Source organism: Dichotomopilus funicola (genome assembly GCF_033296635.1).
Source record: "Dichotomopilus funicola strain CBS 141.50 unplaced genomic scaffold C8A04scaffold_10, whole genome shotgun sequence".
NCBI classification, from domain to species: domain Eukaryota; kingdom Fungi; phylum Ascomycota; class Sordariomycetes; order Sordariales; family Chaetomiaceae; genus Dichotomopilus; species Dichotomopilus funicola.
In genome coordinates, this window is record NW_026944031.1 from 212,398 (window position 1) to 228,585 (window position 16,188).

Genomic DNA, 16,188 nt, shown 5'->3' on the forward strand with positions numbered 1-16,188 from the left:
TGGGATGAGGGGCGTGGGCATATAAGTATGGTATAGCCGAATTCGAATTCTGGATTCTCTTGTGTTTTACCTTTGGTTGCCGAGTCTCCAACCTTGATTTCGGCTCTGATTACTTGAGCTCATAGGAGTTAGGTTGCGCGCGGTAGCAGTTCACGGAATGCATCTTAGACGCTGACCATGTTGGACGTTGTATTTAATTCCCCCAATGTCGGGTTTCTAGACACAGTAGAACGGCCGAGCCAACACATACATATCCATAATTCGAGTCCACTACAGCATCTACCTACTTTCTCAGGTATGTACCTTTAGTACATAAATAGTATATCGCACACAATCCATTACTACTGCATAGCGGCGTGTTACGTTACGTTACCTATCAATCAATGGCTTACACCCCAGCCCCCAACCCCCAACCCGGTAAAACGCCGTTTTTGCGCAATCCACCGCCTCCCGCCAAGCAAATAGGAAAGGAATTCTTCCGTCGTTTCACCTCTTCGTACCATGCATCCTTTTCCGTCCCTTTCATCCCTTTCATTCATACCCCTCCCTCCGGCCACCCTCCCCCCCGGCCATGATACATAGCTAGCATGGTATAACATACCTGTAAGGGAAAAAGGAGAATGGGGGGGTAGATAGCAGAGTCCAAACCATCTATCACGCTCTCACTATCACGGAAAAATACCAGCACCACACTTCACTACCACCGTCGATTTCAGCAGCATGAAACGGTACGGTTAAGATAAAACCCAGCTGAATAAAGCTAGAAGACAGAGAGAGGAAGAGAGAGAAAAGTCTAAACAAGAAAGGAACCGGGCCCCTCCAAAAGAGAGCAGCCCTTAAATGACACGCTTAATGCCCCCCTCCTCCTCCCGCTCCTCCTCCTCTCCCATTCCCCCCATCCAGCAACAAATGCGGCTTGATATAATCCTCATCCAGCTGTCTAAACAACGCCGTCGGGTCCTCAGTGCTAAACAACTGCCGGATCGCCGCCGTCGCCGTCAACGGTTGTTGATGTGACGAGTCCGTTTGTGTCCCACTCCCACTTCCACTCGCGCCTTCACCGCCACTACCAGCAGCAGGGCTCGCAGCGCTATTGTCGTGCTGCGAAGACCCCGCGGCACTCGCGGGTTTGAGCATGGGTGAACGAGCGCGGGAGATGGGCGCGGGCGCGGGAGGGGGTAGATCGGAGATGTCGATGTCGCTGCCGAAGTCGGAGTCGGTGTCGCTGCGGCCACCACCGCTGCGGCCGATGCCGGGAGAGGAAGCGGCAGTGTTGGTGCCGAGGAGCTCGGAACGCTCGTACTCGTTGTTGAGGCTGCCGAGGCCTTTCTGGCTCTTGGCGCGGCTGCGACTGTGGCTGCCTTGACGGGAGAGCGGGGCCGTGTTGGGGGATCGGGAGCCGGAGGCCCAGCCGCTGCCGTTGCTGGCACGGTTGCTGGAGTCGCCGCCACCGACGGTGTTGAGAGGGAGGGCAGAACCTCGATTGCGGGCGCGGTGGTTGAATCCGATGCCGGTGTCGGAGCGTTTGTAGAGGCCGCCGCCGACGGCTTCGATGTCGAACTCGTCGTCCGAGTCGATTTCTTCGGTCACGCCGGTGCGGATGCCTAGGATCTCGAGCATGCGGGCCGTGGTCCCGCCGAAGATGATGACGGTCAGCACGACGACGACTAGCACCGTGGCTTGAAGGGCCTGAGTTTCCTTGGCGGTGAAAGATGCGGACAAGGCGACACCGACGGCACCGCGAAGGCCGGCCCAGAAGAGCATAGCTTGGTAGCTGTAGGGCAGCTCGTCGGCCACCTCGCGGCCCTGGCGACGAGCACGGTAGCGGATAAACCAGTTGATGGCCTTGGAAAGGGGGAAGACGGCAAGCCAGCGGGCGACACAGACAGCGAGAACGGTGACAATGATGAGCAGGGGCTGGTAGACGAGGTTCTTCTCCGTAAACATAGCGAGGCCGAGGTAGATGAAGATGAAGTTTTCCGACAGCTGGGCTGTGACTTGGAAAAAGTACTTGGTGGTGAGTTGGGTGCGGCGGGACATGTTAAAGTAGGCGTAGTGCTTGAGCGTGATCCCGCAGAAGAGGAGAGCGACAATGCCTAAGAGGGGGGGTTAGTTACATGATCATTTTACAAAGAATCGAGAGAAAGTAAGAAGAAAGCACATACCGGACATGCCGATGGCTTGGGCGAAGAAGTATGTTGCATATGCGATCAAGACCACCAGGGAACTTTCGATATGGGGATACCGCCTGACGTAAGTGTATTTCAACCCCAGCGCGGTAAGGACGCCGATCAGCGCACCGATAGCCAAGCTGCCAAAGAACTGGGACAAAAAGTACCAAATCCCATGGAGGGCGCTCCAGATACCGATGCCGCCCCCCTGTTTGCCGGCGCTCTGGGCGGACTCGAAGATGACGATGGCAACGGCGTCGTTCAGGATAGACTCGCCAAAGATGATGGTGTACAGCTTCGGATCGACCTTGAAGGTGTTGAAGATGGCGAGGATGGTCACGGGGTCGGTGGCGGACAGCGTGGCCCCGACGGAGATGGCGTCGATCCACGACACATCGAGGCCCTCGAGCGAGATGGAGGTGTAAAGGAACAGCAGCACGCCAATCACGACGGCCGAGATGAAGGTACCGGCAAATGCGAACGTCAGAATGGTGCCGATGTTGCGGAAGAAGTTGGCCTGGTGGAGTTCATAGCCGGACGAGAGAATGATGGGGGGGAGCAGCAGGTTGAAAAAGTACTGGTAGTTGAAGTTGACCAGGTCGCGGATCGAGTCGAAGCCGGAAACGCGCAGGATCAGGCCAACGGTCATGCCGCCAAAGATGGAGACGACGGTTTCGTGGATCGCGGTGATCTTGCGCTGCTGCATGGTGTAACTGGTGCAGAAGGCCACGATGAGCAGCATAATCAGGATGAATATGGCCCACGACGCATCCTTCTCCTCCTTGGGGGGGTCATCGCCTGCGGGCGTGTTAGTAGCCGTTACTTCGTCCTCTTCGTATGTCTTATTTCCCATGTCTTGTCTTCTCGTGCTCGGGGGGAGGGCTCGTTCAGGCTCAGCGGGCGTCAGGTCATACCGGCGGGGTCTTCTTCATCCCTCTCTGCGACATACTGTCAGCGTTTGTGGTAGACTGGAAGGAGTGTCTGCAAGCTATGCGCTAGGAGCGTGGAGGGGTAGTCACGGCGTACTGGCGAGCCCCACGAGGGTGCTGGCGATGGTTTCTGCTATCATGGCGGGGGAGATGTGGGCGTAGCCCGCACACGTAGGTCGCGTGCGCCCGCGAGGGTGGTTGAGTCGAGGGAGTTGACGATCTCGCGGCGTAAATTACTAATGTGTCGTCGATTTGTTCATCCGTTCGCTAACTCGTCGTTCGAAGGCGTCGCGGGGGATGCCGTCGGTTCACAAAAACAGCGGGAAACCAGAGGCACGAACGAGAGAAAAAAGTAGTCCTCAACACAGACGATGGGACATGGCGCAACAAGAGAGAGCGCGTAGAGGAAACTTCCGGCACATGTAAAATGGAAGGTTGGAGACGGAGGATGAGACGAAATCGCCAACTTTCCCTTGGCGTGCTTGGCTTGGCTTCGTCCCACAGTGGAAGGTCCCCTCTCCAGGGCCCCGAGTGCTTCCCCAAAAACCCACAGTCCACCGGGATCCGCCAATCGACGCGGCGCGCAGGCTCCCACTCAGGAGACACTGCCGCGGCACTCTTTCAACAAACAGCAATGATTGACTTCTTGGACGGGAGTACCAGGTGTGTGCGTTGCGCCGCACTAGATAGCAGCGTTTCGATATCCATGGGTTCTGAAACTTCCTCGAACTTCTAGCGCCGCACACGCAAACGGCCCGGTTGCAGGGGCGAGGCGTCACCTCACGCCTCATTGATATTTTTGTTTACTAGGGCGGATCCCCGTATTACGTGTAGAACCCCCTCCACCGTCGAGCCCCCAAGGAACGCGAAAAGTTGGGGAGGAGGTTGTTAGCATGAGAGGAACTGAAAGCTTCTGATGCAGGAAGACGAGACACAATTGGAGGGACTTGTCGTCAGCCGGTGTCTTGACAGTACTATGATCCTAAGCAAGCACTGGGCTTGCGTCAACTCGAGGAAAAAGTCCCACCGTGTTGTAAGACCATCCGAGGGAAGCGGACGAAATGCCGCTTGGATTTTGAACTATATCAACACATATTACTTGTATCATGGACTTCCTGAGTACGTTCCCCTCTGATTTCATGAATAAATCGCACTTCGACCTTGTGTTCTTTTCCTTTCATCGACTTCAGGATACAGTGCGTATAATCTCGACGCAGGAAACCTGGAGAAGTGGGCCTGTCTCCAGCCGAGCTCCCCAGCACCCCCCTGTAACGGGCATTTTCCAGCCTCCCGCCAGTGCCCGTTTCCCCATTCGGTCCCTGCAGCGCCATGTTCCAGGCCCTTGTGCCCGCCTGACGTCTCGCGCCCACATCGTCATTCGCCGTGGTCAGCACAACCTCGAAGACCGGGACCGTCCATCTCTGCATTTGCTTCAAGGCGGCTAGTGTGAACGGCTGTCTCATACCTTCATGCAGCCTTCCCGAATCGCTCGATGTGGACGACAATAGTCTCGTGGCAGCCTCTGAGTTGACCGCCTGATACCCGCTCTTCGTTAACAGCGGCACGGAGCTTCGGCTCGGCCATCCGATCTTATATCACGACCTCTCCAACTACCGGAGTAGTTCTCCCAAACATTCCATCCCCAGTCCCATCTCCGAACGCACCACCGACACACCTCCTCCCCGGATAGGCCCTCCGGTCCCCGCCGTTTCACTTGAATACAACTTCAGCCCACAATCAACACCAAACACAATAGCCAGCTCGTCGTCGCGCACGAGCGAACAACCGCCCACGACGACGACGCTAGATGACCCAGACCGAATCGCACTTCGACGGCTGCCTGTCCCTCTCGCTCCTCCCCCAGCTCGCATGACGTCGTCGTTAGCAGATTCTCCGAACCGGGCAAGCCCCACGAATGATAACAACAGAGACGACAACGAACACCACCGAACCTCCGACGCCGCGGCGGACAACGATTCCAAGCACGTGCCAGCTGCGGTTTCGACGAACAGGCCCGGAGATGGACAGGAACACGATCGACACGGCCATGAGGACTTGAGCGAGCAATCCCCTCTCCTCTCCCCGAGCTCCGGCTCGGGTGAAGACGATGGCCTAATTGATGGACGCCCGCCCAGGGCTACATCGCGGCCGGGCGGCGGCAGCGACGAGCACCAGCAGACGAAAAGCATATGGTATCTAATCTTGCTGACCATCGGCATCGGCGGCCTGCAGATCGCCTGGTCGGTCGAGATGTCCAACGGCTCGCCCTATCTGCTGTCGCTAGGCATCAGCAAGTCGCTCATGGCGCTGGTCTGGATCGCCGGCCCGCTGTCGGGCACCCTGGTGCAGCCCTACGTCGGCATGCTGAGCGATAACTGCCGTTTGCGCTGGGGCAAGCGGAAGCCGTTCATGGTAGGCGGGTCGGTTGCTACGATCATCTCGCTCATGTTCCTGGCGTGGACTAAGGAGCTGGTGGGTGGGTTTTTGGGGTTGTTTGGGGCGGACCCGGCTTCGGATGGAGTCAAGTACTCGATTATTGTGGTCGCTGTGCTGTGGGTTTATGTGCTTGATTTTGCCATCAACACAGGTAAGGATGGGCTGGGTAGGGGTTTATGAGTTGCCTCGAACAAGGTCACTGATGATTCGACAGTCCAGGCGGCTATCCGCGCGTTTATTGTAGACTGCGCACCCGCCCATCAGCAAGGTGAGCCATATTTCTTCTATAGTCTAAAAGCGTCTCTGACAAGCCGCTAACATCCCCCTAGAGAGCGCCAATGCCATGGCCAGTCGCTTCATCGGTATCGGCAACATCGCGGGCTACCTGGCCGGTTACCTAGATCTGCCAGCGGTCCTCTGGTTCTTGGGCGATACTCAGTTCAAGGACCTCTGTGTTATTGCCAGCATCGCTCTAGCTCTGACCATCATTTTGAGCTGCGCCTTTATTCACGAGAGAGACCCGCGGCTCGAGCCCCCTCCATCCAAAAATAAACCTGGAGCCACGGCGTTCTTCCGCAAGATCTTCACCTCCGTGAGGCGCCTCCCACCGCAGACAATGAAGGTCTGCCAGGTGCAATTCTGCGCCTGGATCGGCTTCTTCCCCATGCTCTTCTATACATCGGAGTATATCGGCGAGATCTACGCTGAACCGTACCTGGAAGCGAACCCGAACATGACTCCCAAGGAGCTGGACAAGCTGTACGAGGATGCTACTCGAGAGGGTACCTTTGCCCTGCTCATCTTTGCCGTCATGGGGCTCCTCACCAACGTGTTCCTCCCTTTCTTGATCGCCCCAACCTACGAGGCCCACCCCAGCGGAGCAGCCAGCGCGCCCGGCGAGGCCCCTGGACTCTTGAAAGACTACAACAACGAGGAGAGCAAGTCTTGGCTCGACTACCTCGTTATCCCAGGCTTTACCCTCCGCCGTGCCTGGATGCTTTCCCAGCTACTGTTTACAGGCAGTATGCTCTGCACTGTATTCGTGCGCACCGTGGCCGCCGCGACTGTCCTAATCGGCCTTGTCGGCATCACCTGGGCTTTAACCCTCTGGGCGCCCTGGGCCATCATCAGCGCCGAGATCTCGCGTCGCGATGAACTCCGCCGTGCGCGATACGCCCACCACCACAGCCTACCAGCTACCACCCGCAGTGGCGGTGAGATCGCCTACGCTTCCGACTCCAACTCGGACGAAAACGAACAAGAAGCCGAAGCCGAAGCAGCCGACCAAGCTGGCGTCATCCTCGGCATCCACAACATGGCCATCGCCGCACCACAAATCATTGCCACCGTCACCAGCAGTATCATCTTCCGCTTCTTTCAGAAACCCCGCGGCGTCCCCGGTGATCATAGCATCGCTGTTGTTCTTGCGCTTGGTGGGATCACGGTGTTCATCTCGGCGTTTTTCATCCATCGGATCCGTGACGAGCCTGGGGGTGCGGATGAGAGTGGGGTGGATGTGTTGAGTGCGGCTGAGGGTGGGCATGGTCATGGTCACGGTCATGGTTATGATCGTGTTAGTGGTGATCAAGATGTTGATGGTGCTGGGAGTGTGGCCGACAGCCGGCCGAGTACCAGCCATAGTAGGAGGCGCTCGACTGAGGGGCTGCCGCGGGCGAGTTTGGAGAGGGCGGCGCTGGTGCGGAATCAGAGTTTTGGAGGGGCGGAATATTGACGTTGATGGTGATACTGATGGCTTGGGTGAGGTATATGCTGAGTTGGGCCGTATCTAGTTTGTTTCTTGGAGTTGGTTATAATCGACATTCACGGGGTGTTCTTTGCTGCGTTGTTTCTCTAGGATACTGGGGAGGGAACTAATGGTATCTTGTGTCCTTGAACTACCATACACGTATATAGGTTCGACAGTAATGTAAATTTCAAAGGGCGTAAAGTGAGCTATAAACGTGAACCGCTTTGTTGTTTGACTCCTTGGTTTTAGATGGACCCAACAGAACTCCATCCCTCTAGAAAATAACTAGTATTCCTCGACTGGGCATATCTCACTCTTGCTATTGTAACTGACCGTATCTCACTTCACCAAGGTACCTATTTGACGTCGATGGATGACACCATCACGCACAACTTATATTCCACCCTTCTTCCATTTATATTGCTTCACTCTTCTCATAGACGCGGCGTCATACCCGACGTTGCATAACTCAACAGCACGACAGCTTGAGGCACAATGGTGTTCTGTGAGGAGCAAGCAGTCGCGCAATCCTGCAGTCTGCAGAGAACACTTCGAGATCGGCGCTCAATACGACCACAACCAGGGGCCGAGACGGAGCGAACAGCTTGGTAACCCGGAAAGAGAACACGCGATCTTCCGGCTCCTTGCTGAGTTCTTCTTTTCCCCTCTCCAAAAATAAACAGATCACCGTTCTTCGTAACCATTCGCGGAACTCAGATATTTTCGTTGATTATGTGCAGCTCGCAGCACCACAGAAGTACGCACTGTGTCGCGGTCTGTAACACAGAAATAAGGGGGATTAATGGATTATACCCGGGAAGGGGGAGAACCCATTTATTTACGTCCCGGTCCCGCTTGCGTTGTGGAGAGACGTTTTGGAGTCGCGGAGGAAGAAGGTTCTCCATTCAGACTGATACAGGCTAAACCAGTGTCGATCACAGACATGGTTATAAATGAAGTCGCAAAGACAAAAATCATGCTGGCCACCCACTTTAACGTTAACGCTATTTCCCCCCCCGTTCGCGTTTCGCCCACGATGTTTACCGGAGGCTCATGTCCGTAGGGTTCGTTACGGAAGTGTGCACTGTTTGGTGGTGGTTCCCTGGTTGACGTGCGAAGAGAGGAGGTCCGCCTCTCGCGGGACGAATTACCGGGTGGGTTAGAGGAGTGCGCGGGTGTCCGATATTGCTGTTTGTTCGGATTGAGAGACCGGAGGGATTGCGTTGCCTTGCCTTGGCTCGTCATTCAGTCGCTTGGTGTCGCACTTGGGGCGGGTCGTCACGATGGCGGGATGTAGACATGGGGAAATAAATATATAAATACAAGGGACCGTTCCTCTCTCTGTTCTCTTTTTGGTGAAGGAGTGCAGATCCATCCTCTCCCACAACTTCATCCTCTTCTTGCCCTTCTCGCCACCACCATGAAGTCCGGCATCCTCGCGGCCCTCGTGGCATCCGCCAACGGCGCGGTCATCTGGGACGGCCGATTCAACGACCTGAGCAGCTCGGCCGACCTCAACGACTGGTCGTGGGGCAACCAGGTCGGGCCGTACCAGTACTACATCCACGGCTCCGGCACAGTGGACAAGTACATCAACCTGTCGCCCGACTTCAAGAACCCCGACGACGCGGTGTCGGCGCAGGGAGCCAAGTTCACCCTCGACAGCACCGCCTTCTGGAACGGCCAGAACATGCGGCGCACCGAGCTGATCCCGCAGACGACCGCGGCCATCAACCAGGGCAAGGTGTTCTACCACTTCAGCGTCAAGCGCGAGGACACCAACGCCCCGAGCGTCAACCGCGAGCACCAGATCAACTTCTTCGAGAGCCACTTCACCGAGCTGAAATACGGCTGGATCAGCGGCGAGTCGGGCACCGAGAACCCCAACCTGCAGTGGATGGTCAGCCAGCAGAGCCACTGGAAGACCGAGTGGGTTGCCGGCGTCTGGCACAACGTCGCCTACGAGATCGACTTCTCAGCCAACACGGTCGGTTTCTGGCACTCTGAGGGTAATGCGCCGCTTGAGCAGGTCGTAGCCCCCGTGTCGGCCTCGACGTCGTCCAACGGTGCTGATTGGCACTTGGGCGTGCTTGAGCTGCCGCGTGATGGGTATGCGGATGCCAACGAGGACTTTTACTTCTCGGGTGTCTACATCGAGGACGGCGAGATCACCACCGAGGTTGGCGGGCCGGGTACGTTCATGTTCCTTTGACTGTTAGTAGTTGGATGAGGCAGTGAAACTAACGCGGTTTTATGTTATAGTGGCATAAGTGTGAAATCCAGAAGGAGGAGGTCTGGTTAGGGAGGAAATTCGGGTTAGACGGTGCTAGAAAGCAACGGATAACCTAAGACAAGACGGCTTGTCTATCTAGTACAGCATGATGTATATAAACCCATACACAAATACGGCACACTAAAACCACATACACACCCCTTCATCCCCCCACCCGCCCTACACAGCACCCACCGCATTAACCGCCTTCCCAGCCGCCGTAAACAACGCCATTATCAACCCGATCCCTCCAAACCACACGCCCACCCTCAGCAGCGCCGCCCGCGCATTATCCTGCAGCACCACATAGGTATACACATACAACGCGCGGGACAGCAGGTACAGCACCGTCAGCTTGTTCAGGCGGGCATTGGGTACCCGCGCGACGTTGGCCGCGACGACGGCTGCGGCATACAGGCCGAGGGTTTCGAAGCCGTTGGTGGAGGCTGCTTTGGCGCGGGAGATGCGGCGGACAATCTTTTTCTCATTAGTGTAAGTTTTAAAGAAGGAAGACGTGGCTGTTGAGATTGATAGGAGATGGCCGTAAACATATGAGGTAGAAAACATACCTGCTTGTCAATGGTGGTGTCCTTAGCGCAATGTTCCTCTGTCTTGCGAGGGCTAAATAGAGGCCATAAGTACGGATTCCCAGATGTCAAGACGAGACCAGACGAGACTCACTACGCTAGATCGTGGTTCTTGCCTGCCAGCTTAATCGAGTACAGGTGCGGAGCCATGCACAGGCTGAACGCCACGGGGATCTAACTCATGTCCAGCCTCTTGATTAGCCTCAATCTGACAGTTATTGAGTGAAGGTTGTTGTCATGGAAGCCGTCAAAGACTCGGTAAAAAAACCTACCGTGTAATACGACCAGTTGGTCGACGCGAAATCAATGAGCGAATCCATCGTGTTTAATTCTGCTTTCCTCTTCCCCTGTCGATTTTCGTAATGACACTCAAACTGAAAGGAAACCGTTAAAGAGAAGCCAGATGAAATAAAATCCTCAAGGTGAACTCGGTAGTTAAGTTGAAACGTCCTCAAAAAAGTTAGGTTACTCTGTACGACTCGACCGCGCAGATCTTTAAGGAAAGCCCCTATTTATTTACAGCTGCCTACCTAGGTACACTACCTACACAAAACATCCCTGGTCCATTCAGCTAGGTACGGCATCTCCACTCAAAATCAACAGCTCCGGGCCGCGATCAAAGAGTACTATGTATGTAAGACGGGCCACGACTCCGTCGGAAAGTCTCATCAGCCCGGCCCTGAGACCTCTTGTCTTTATGCAAGTCGCCCAACGGTTTAAACCCCCTCTTTCTAACAGCCGACATACCGGACCCTCAACAAACCACCCGTCTTCGGGTGTAGCTAACCCCGTTTCCCGGGGCTCGGGACAATCCCGTCCCCATCGCAAACTGACATTTTCCCCCATTTTGGGGGAATCGGCAGAGGCCCGGCGCCGAGGCCCCTCCGGCCACCGACCCCTGTTGAATGCCAAGCACCGTCTGCATGTCATCAAAGTTACCGCGGCCATTTTTTGTTGACCATGGGAATGCACATGTGAAAGCTCGAAATAATTAGGGGCCAAAGCTGGCCAGTCGCTCACAACAACATCCACACAACATACAGACTCAAGCAGCATTTCAAAATTCATTCCGTGCACAGCGAGCGTATCAGGTGTCAAGACGAAGAACGACAAAAATATAATTCCGGTTATATGGGTATCGTCATATCATAAGAAAAAAAAAACCGAGGGGAGAAAAGCACATGAAGAAAAGGTTCAAGAAGAATGAAAACATCCCCCACTGGTAATGAGGATGGCACGAGTTAACCAAATTTCGCGCACCCAAAAAGAATCAACACCATTCCTCAACAACGTCCTAAAACGGAGAGAGTAGATGATGTGTTGTTGCAGAAATCGCAGCACCACCACGGAAAACGAAAATAACATGAACGCCCCGATTTCGTTCAATTCCGGGAATCCACCGGGGACCAAGAAGTGTAGATTCAAGGATGGAGAGGGGAAGAAGAAGAGGGGAGTAGAGAAGGGGCAGGTGTCAGATCGTGATGCGTAAGGAGCCGCCCATCAATTACTCTCAGTCGAGTAGGTAGGCTAGTACTGCCCATCGCGAGGTATGTGGATAAAAGATAATACCGGCGTTCGTCAACGTGGCAGCGTCACCAGAAAAAAAAGAAGCATTCGTTGGCGCATGTCTCGTTGTTTTCTCACTGTCTTTCTCAGACAGAACCGCGCAGTCTCTGCTTACGAGCCAGCCAATCCCCAAGCATATCATCAAGGCGCTGTGACATATTTCGTTAGCACGTTGCACACACGCAGCACTTTCTCCGCAACGTCGTTTGGAATGCTTACCGTCGTAATTTCCGCCAATTTGGCATTTTGCTCCCTGAATAACGACCCTGCTGCAGGATGATCAGGTCCGACATCGTCCACATTATTTTTATCGTACACCACCATCAACAAGTCGCGAATATCAGAGCCCGAGTCGAAGAAGGCCCGTAGATTGGCGTCGTCCCAGGATTCGGACCGAGCCGTGGACGGCGTGGTTGCCGTTTTATGACCGGACGTGTCGGCGTCCTCGTGTTCGACCGGCTCCGGCGAGGGTGTGGATACTGGTGAGGCCCGGTCCTCTTCCTGGCTTGAGTGGTCTGCCATCAGCTGCGGCGGGTTGCTGCTGCTGATGGGGGACTCCTGGACCGGTGATTCGGTGACCGTGCGCGGCGACACCGTCTCGGTAGGCGCAGCGGGGGCGGGCCTTGATGGGGGTGGTGCTAGCGCAGGCTGGATTTCCGCTGTAGCTTCGTTGATGTTGTTCTGGAAGGGCTGCGGCTGCTGCTGGGTGGCTTCTTCCGAAGCCGGGTCGTCCCGTGTTGGGGCCTGGATAATTTCCTCGTCGCTGTCGAAGTCGTCGAGTTCGACCCGCGATTTTGCGGCCTTGGCCTTGACGGGCTTTGTGGGTTTGGCTTTGACAGGCGTTTCCTGCTCGATTTGTTGTTCTCGTGGGCTTGTTTGCGGGGACCCTTTCGGACTGGCTTCGACGAGGCGCATCGATGTCGGCGGGACGTTTGCGACGTTGTTGACCCTCCCATCCGACCAAAATGATTTGGCTTCCCCGCCATTTTCCTTTGATTTCCTCGTCGGGGACGGGTCGCCCCTGGGCTGCTTTTGCAGCTTGCTTGGTGTTCGTTGTGGCCCCAACTTCTCCGGTGATGGTTGCGCCTCCTCGTCATCGTCCTTTTCCGGAGCGTCTGCGTCCATCGACCGCTTCCCAAACGAGTCGTCGTCCTCCTCTCCCTTCGACTTCTTGTCTTTCCGAGAGAAGAAGCCCCGCAAGCCACCAGGCTTCTTGTCCTTTTCTTTCTCTTTCTTGCTCTTCTTCTTGTCGTCCTTGGTAAAAACGTTGTCCTTTTCGAGCTTGTCCAAGCTCGGCCGCTGCTTCATTTCCTTAGACTCGCCCGAGGTGCGCGGTGCAGTATCATCACGCAGCAGGTTTGGTGTCAGCGTGATCTTCTTGGTCTCGACGGTATCATCCTTGAAGAATGAGTCCCGAACAGTACCGTCGCTCGACTTCTTCGGCCCTTCCGCCTTGCCATCGGCAGCATCATCGGCGCCTAACAAGCCCCTGTCGGCAGTTAACAAGTCCGCGTCGCTATTAGCCTCCTGTCGCTTAGACTCGGCCTTTGCTTGTGACTTCGGCTTCAACGGTTCGACCCGGGCGGCCTCGTCGTCCATGTTTGTATCGCTAGCAGACTGCTGCGATTGTTGGGTTTGTTGTCCTTGCTGCTGTCGTTGTGCAAAGACAGATATCTCGGCGTCCTCTTCTTCCGTCGAATAATCAAAGTCCGAGTAGTCCACATAAGTCGGCGCGGCAAATTGAACATTCTTGGCTTTCCTCCTCTTCATAGCGGACCTGATGCCGTTTTTCGCCTTGTCCGGCTGATCCCCGAGCATAGACGCGGACAACTATACTGTGTCAGCCTATCCCTCATCACACTTAATAAATGCCTAGCTTACATCAATGTTCCGGTGCTTGTTCAACCGAGCAAGTCTTTCTGTTGGTGTCTCGATGTGCTCCGCCGGTAGGTAGCCTGGTAAAAAGGTGAAGTACGATCAGCGGCTGTACCTAGGATAGGATAGTATCAGGCGCACTCACCAATGCTGCTATCCTTGACAACCCGTACCAGCCACCAGTAGCTGTTGCTATCATCGAGAAGAACCATAGTGTCACCCTTAGTCGCATTGGCCTGCCCCTCGACAGTCGCCACAAACGTGTGGAGAGCATAGACGAAATCGAAATCGATGTCCTCTGTGTGTTGTAAGCATTCGCCACCCCAGCCGGAGTCGACATGTCTGGAAGTATGCAAGTCAAGAAAATAGTCATCATCATCATCATCAACATTAACATTATTGTAGTAGTCGTCGTCATTATCGTATAGTTCGTCGGGATCGTACGGTACCGTGAGGTCGTCGAATTCGTGTTCCTGGATATCAAAACCATCGCCCATCTCATATTCTGCGTGTTCTGGTGGTAGTTGCCAGCTCGTCTCAGCGCCGTTGTCTTGTCGTGCATCCCGCAAAAATAGATTGTCGCCAAAGTCGAAGCAATCGAAGAGACTGCTAGTTTTGTTCGCCAGGTCGTTGTCGTCGTCTTCGTCGTCGTCCGCATCATCGTCGGCAGTGGCCACAGCCTCGAACTCACCGTCATGATAATGATGACAACTTGGGCTAATAACAAGGGGGGACTGTGCTACTTCTGCGCGCTGGCGCAATTCGCGATTTGCCTCTTCCAATGGCAGGTATTCGGGACTCTCAAGGTATGGTGAAGAAGACCTCGGGTCGCTGATACTTGGAGAAGCTGTTGGTGGTGGAAGAATTGTGGTGGGGAGAAAACCCGAAAGAGCACGCGGTGACCCACCATCCTCAATTGAAGGAGAACTCGAGATCTTGTCCATCATGTCGTCGTCCAGATCAACATCGGCGTCCCCCTCGATGTCGCCATCGTCCACCTCTTGGCCGGCATGCCCGCCGTTCTGGGCAACAGCCAGCGCATCCTGCTGGGTGCCAGAGCGCATTGTATCCCCCGCTCCGTTTCGCGGGCCACCAATGGCCGGGTCGAGGGAAATCACGAGGTCTTGGATGTCGTCGGGCTCGGGGTTCCACGCGACACCGGGGCTGCGGAGGTTTTCTTCGGCGGCTTCGACGGCGACCTCGCGAAGAGTCTCGGCTTGGTGTGGGGCGAGGGTTCCGTCGTCGGGGGCCGGTCTGTGGTGTCGTTGCGCAGACGGCGCTTCGTGGGTTTGGAGGTCAATGGTGTCTAGCGAGGAGAGAGAGCGTGGAAGGTGTCAGAGCAACGGGTTTCACGGAAAGCAAAGCCTAGTGCGGCACGGACTGGGGCATGCAGGTGAGGCAGGGAGAGCGCGTGGGACCTTGGGAGGAAAGCCCAGGCGGCGTGGTCCGGTAAACCTAGCCACAGGGAACCCCGTTCAAGGCGGCGCGCACCGCCAGGGGCAGGCGAGATGAAGGGAGGGGGCAGGTAGGGGGGTGCCCAGCGTACCAGCGCGAATAATGTGTGGCCTCGTCATGGCGCCGGAGCTTGCTGGATCGTGGACTCCAGCATGAAAAGAGCCCCGCAAATGATTCTTCAAAAATATGTTTCCCGGTGATCAGCGAGTGTTTTTGCAATGGACGTTGGGCCGCTAGAATTTTCGCTCAGCCGTGGCACAATTGCCGATTGCGCTTGTTGGGGTCTGGAAAATGACCTTGAGCAGAACCCCTGAATGTTCGCAAAGCGCAGCTGCGGCTGGAGGGCGACCGAGCTGGATCAAGCTGCCCCACTCTTTTTTATTTAGCCCTTGGAGCGCTGATGGCTTGGCGTCAACAGGTTGTTTCGGTGTCCTGGCCGAGCCTCGCGCCTTTGGAGGATCCACCACGATGAGCTTTTGAGCTGAGAATTCAAGCAAACAACACACGCCCACTTTATCCTCCTTAGTGCCCGACAATGTATTGCCCAAAGAGGTTCAATAATTCTGATTTTATGAATGAGTTTTACTGTAGGCTGTTTACAGCTTGGAGGGGCCGGAAAGTTAAAAAGGAAATCGCAATGCACATGCCATGCCAGGAGCCAGGTAACCCAAAAGGGAACGCCAAGAGACGAATGAACCTGAAACAAATGGGTTTGACCACAACCTGAAATGCAATCTTCCATCGAAGGCCCCGCATCCCCATCACGTGCTAATCCACGAGGGGTAAGGTGGGGTTGAGGAGATGGCTTGCCCCTCAACAAGTTAGCAGCGTTTTTCAAACATGCTCGAGTCAAGAATCACGGTTGCGCAGAACGAATCACGTGCAGACAAGACAGAAACTTCCAGTAACTAGCTATCCAATCTGCGCCTCCTGCTTGGGGATCAACCCGAGTGATGCGCAGCAGTGGACTGGGCGGCATCCTGAGGCGGCAAGCCGTGGGCGTCGCCCTCTAACACCTTCCATAGTACATAGTAACTGCAAGGTTAGGGGGGCAGAAAAAGAGCTTCTCGTTCTAGTGTACATTAAGCGAGTTGGCAAGGCTGGTTTTGGTAGACTTGGAAACTTACCGTCAAAAACCTGCGTCGCGACG

The 16,188-nt window shown here is 55.2% G+C and overlaps 5 protein-coding genes across 5 annotated transcripts; 2 read left to right on the plus strand and 3 right to left on the minus strand.

The window, feature by feature from the left end:
* Nucleotides 1-849: 849 nt before the first annotated feature.
* On the minus strand, nucleotides 850-3,240 carry C8A04DRAFT_9979 (Sodium/hydrogen exchanger family-domain-containing protein; the record flags this gene model as incomplete). The annotated part of the gene is made up of 4 exons (XM_062785706.1): nucleotides 850-2,096; nucleotides 2,166-2,969; nucleotides 3,086-3,109; nucleotides 3,198-3,240. The coding sequence occupies 4 exons, from the start codon at nucleotides 3,238-3,240 to the stop codon at nucleotides 850-852; spliced, it is 2,118 nt and encodes a 705-aa protein (XP_062639541.1).
* A 1,729-nt stretch (nucleotides 3,241-4,969) lies between these two features.
* C8A04DRAFT_9982 (major facilitator superfamily domain-containing protein) lies at nucleotides 4,970-7,268 on the plus strand (the record flags this gene model as incomplete). Its single annotated transcript, XM_062785707.1, has 4 exons — nucleotides 4,970-5,687; nucleotides 5,751-5,804; nucleotides 5,866-7,071; nucleotides 7,126-7,268. 4 exons carry the CDS (start codon nucleotides 4,970-4,972, stop codon nucleotides 7,266-7,268), a joined length of 2,121 nt encoding a protein of 706 aa, XP_062639542.1.
* Nucleotides 7,269-8,703: 1,435 nt separating this feature from the next.
* C8A04DRAFT_25988 (uncharacterized protein) lies at nucleotides 8,704-9,553 on the plus strand (the record flags this gene model as incomplete). The annotated part of the gene is made up of 2 exons (XM_062779765.1): nucleotides 8,704-9,475; nucleotides 9,546-9,553. The coding sequence occupies 2 exons, from the start codon at nucleotides 8,704-8,706 to the stop codon at nucleotides 9,551-9,553; spliced, it is 780 nt and encodes a 259-aa protein (XP_062639543.1).
* Nucleotides 9,554-9,735: 182 nt separating this feature from the next.
* Nucleotides 9,736-10,462, minus strand: C8A04DRAFT_25989 (uncharacterized protein; the record flags this gene model as incomplete). Its single annotated transcript, XM_062779766.1, has 4 exons — nucleotides 9,736-10,032; nucleotides 10,125-10,176; nucleotides 10,240-10,316; nucleotides 10,415-10,462. The coding sequence occupies 4 exons, from the start codon at nucleotides 10,460-10,462 to the stop codon at nucleotides 9,736-9,738; spliced, it is 474 nt and encodes a 157-aa protein (XP_062639544.1).
* A 1,332-nt stretch (nucleotides 10,463-11,794) lies between these two features.
* Nucleotides 11,795-15,157, minus strand: C8A04DRAFT_35162 (uncharacterized protein; the record flags this gene model as incomplete). Its single annotated transcript, XM_062783065.1, has 4 exons — nucleotides 11,795-11,857; nucleotides 11,928-13,538; nucleotides 13,757-14,889; nucleotides 15,130-15,157. 4 exons carry the CDS (start codon nucleotides 15,155-15,157, stop codon nucleotides 11,795-11,797), a joined length of 2,835 nt encoding a protein of 944 aa, XP_062639545.1.
* Nucleotides 15,158-16,188: the final 1,031 nt, after the last annotated feature.